At 42.6% G+C, this 3,304-nt stretch overlaps 1 protein-coding gene across 1 annotated transcript; it reads right to left on the bottom strand.

Annotated features, from left to right (window-relative positions):
* Positions 1-2,199: 2,199 nt before the first annotated feature.
* LOC138907667 (uncharacterized) lies at positions 2,200-2,844 on the bottom strand. Its single transcript, XM_070198274.1, has one exon. The coding sequence runs from the start codon at positions 2,842-2,844 to the stop codon at positions 2,200-2,202; it is 645 nt and encodes a 214-aa protein (XP_070054375.1).
* Positions 2,845-3,304: the final 460 nt, after the last annotated feature.

Below are 3,304 nucleotides of genomic sequence, written 5' to 3'. Positions count from 1 at the left end.
AAATTTAAAAAGTCAACAAGAAGTTAACCCAAGCCCACGTGGTCAAATTTCGAAATTAAGACCAAATCTCGATTACCCATTCACTCTCGAGCCCGAATATGAGCCCGAATATGTGATTTGTTTCGAAGGCCGACCGCAATTCTCAATTTCACAAAATTCTTAAATTCTATTGATGACCCCCAATTTCTACTTTGGAATTCATATATTTGATGATGAAATTGATGGAAAAATAATTGAAATTGATTGAAAATAAGTTAAAATTACTAACCTATGAATTTGGGAAGAAGTTGATCTCCAAAAATCGCCTCTATGGAGTCTAGGGGTTAAAGAACAGTGTAAAATAAGCTAAGTCCAAAAATTCCAATATTTTACCCAGCTGCAGATATCGCAATTGCGAACTCTTGTTCGCAACTGCGATGTTCGCAAAAGCAAACAGTGTCACAGTGCCTCTAGTGTCACAAATGCGACCCTTCCTTCGCATTTGCGAAGACCCCTTCATCGCAAATACAGACCAAGATTTGCATTTACGAAGCTTCCTTGCCTATGCTCAGTGTCGCAATTCCAACACTGCCATAAAAAATGTGACCCCTCCCTAGCTCGCAAAAGCGACACTGACTTTGCAATTGAAAAGTCTCCAAGCCATGCCGATTATCGCAAATGCGATCCTGACATTGCAAATGCGAGGATCACATTTGCGAACAGGTCTTCGCAAATGCGAGGATCACATTTGCGAACATGTCTTCGCAAATGTGAGACATGCAGGTTCCCAGCACCAGATGTTTCTCAGCAGTTCCAGAATCATCCAAAATACATATGAAACTCACCTAAGCCCCTCGGGATCCAATCCAAACATCCAAACAAGTGTAATAACATCATACAAACTTTCTTGCTAGATCAAATCATCAAAATAACATCAAAATTCAAGAATCGATCATTAAAACTCAAGATTTTCAACTTCAAAACTCATTTTTTCCAACATTTACATAATGCGCCGAAACGCCCTCGGGTCATCTAGGACCCCAACCAAACATGCGTACAAGTCCAAAATTATCATACAAACCTACTGAAATCGTCATAATACCGACCCGAGTTCGTTTATCAAAAACATTGACCGTGGTGAACTCTAGCCACATTTAAAGTCAAAAATCACATTCTTTTCAAAATTTCACATATAAAATTTCTGGAAAACGACACGGACTATGCACGCTAGTCATAAATCATCAAATTGAGCTATAAGAAGTTCTAGAACACTGAAAAGGAAGCTAGTACTCAAATGACCTATCAAGGTCGTTACATTCCCCACCTCTAAATGAAACGTTCGTTCTCGAACGAACATAGAAATATAATTGGACTGGCAAAAAGGTGCGGGTATCTACTCCTCATATCGGACTCGGACTCCCAAGTGGCCTTCTCAATTGGCTGACCTCTCTAACGAACTTTCACGGAAGGAATATCTTTGGATATCAACTTTCGAACCTGCCGGTCTAGAATAGCCATCTGCTCTTTCTTTGTACTTTCAAAGCATGGAAATATGAAATACCAAATGTTTCCTTTCTAGGCTAGGAGGCAATGCAAGCGTATAAGCAGCCTCCCCAACTCTCTCCAAGATCTCATACGGGCCAATAAACCTCGGGCTCAACTTACCCTTCTTCCCAAATCGCATCACTCCATTCATAGGCGAAACTCGGAGAAGAACCTTCTCACCTTTTATGTAAGCCACATCTCGAACCCTCCAGTCCGCATAACTCTTTCTCTTAGACTGAACTGTACGAATCTGCTTCGAATCACTTTCACCTTCTCCAAAGTATCACGAACCAAATCTGTGCCCAATAATCTAGCCTCACCGGGCTCAAACCAACCAAAGAACGACATTACCTCCTATATAAGGCCTCGTACGAAGCCATCTGGATGCTCGACTGATAGTTTTTTTTGTAGACGAAATCTGCTAGAGGTAGTAATTTGTCCCACTGACCCCCAAAATCCATAGAGCATGCCCGCAATATGTCCTCCAAAATTGAATAGTGCGCTTGGACTGTCCGTTTGTCTAAGGATGAAATGCGATACTCAGCTCGACCCGCCTGCCCAACTCACGCTGCACAGCTCTCTAAAGTATGATGTGAACTATGTGCCTCGGTCCGAAGTGATAGAAATGGGAACACCGTGCAGGCGGATAATTTCTCGGATGTAAATCTGAGCCAATCACTCTGAAGAATAAGAAGTCATCACCAGAATGAAATGTGCAGACTTAGTCAACCGCTCCATAATAACCCAAACAACATCATACTTCCTCAAGGTCCGTGGTAAGCCTACCACAAAATCCATCATGATGCGCTCCCATTTCCACTTCGGTATCACCAATCTCTGAGTTAACCTACCCAGTTTCTGATATTCATACTTCATCTGTTGACAATTCAAACACCGAGATACATGTCCAACAATGTCTTTCTTCATCTTTCGCCTCCAATAGTATTGCTTTAAGTCACGATACATCTTCGTGACACCTGGGTGAATGGAATATCGGGAACTGTGAGCCTCCTCAAGGATAAACTCCCTCAACCCATCAACATTCGAAAAACAAATCCGGCCCGAAAGTCGTATAGCACCATCATCTCCAATCACAACCTCTTTAGCACCACCCCGTTGCACAGTGTCTTTCAATACCAATAAATGAGGATCATCAAATTGGCGAGCCTTGATACGCTCCAACAATGATGACTTTGCTACAACACAAACAAGAACCTGGCTAGGCTCCAAAACATCCAACCTCACAAATCGATTGGCCAAAGCCTGAACATCCATGGCTAATGGCCTCTCCACTACGGGTAAAAATGCCAAACTACCCATGCGCTCGCCTTCCAACTCAAGGCATCAACCATTACATTGGCCTTCCCCGGATTATATAATATGGTGATATCATAATCTTTCGATAACTCTAACCATATCCGCTACCGCAAATTAAGATTCTGCTTGAACAAATGCTGGAGACTCCGATGGTCGGTATAGACCTCATATGGAATGCCATAGAGATAGTGCCTCCAAATCTCGAGCGCGTGAACAATGGCTGCCAACTCTAAATCATGCACAAAGTAATTCTTCTCATGAAACTTCAACTGACGAGACGCGTAGGCAATTAGCCTATCATCCCGCATTAATACCGTGCCAAGTCCAATACGCGATGTATTATAATACACAATGTAAGATCCCGAACCCGTGGGCAACACCAATATTGGGGCTGTAGTCAAGGCAGTCTTGAGCTTCTGAAAACTCTCACACACTCATCGGACCATCTGAAAAGAGCACCCTT

This window comes from Nicotiana tomentosiformis, chromosome 3, assembly GCF_000390325.3.
Source record: "Nicotiana tomentosiformis chromosome 3, ASM39032v3, whole genome shotgun sequence".
NCBI classification, from domain to species: domain Eukaryota; kingdom Viridiplantae; phylum Streptophyta; class Magnoliopsida; order Solanales; family Solanaceae; genus Nicotiana; species Nicotiana tomentosiformis.
This window is presented reverse-complemented; position numbering and strand designations above follow the sequence as displayed.

What these genes read in the sequence shown, in the direction of transcription:
- LOC138907667 (XM_070198274.1), bottom strand. Translation starts at nt 2,844, where the DNA reads ATGGGTAGTTTGGCATTTTTACCCGTAGTGGAGAGGCCATTAGCCATG.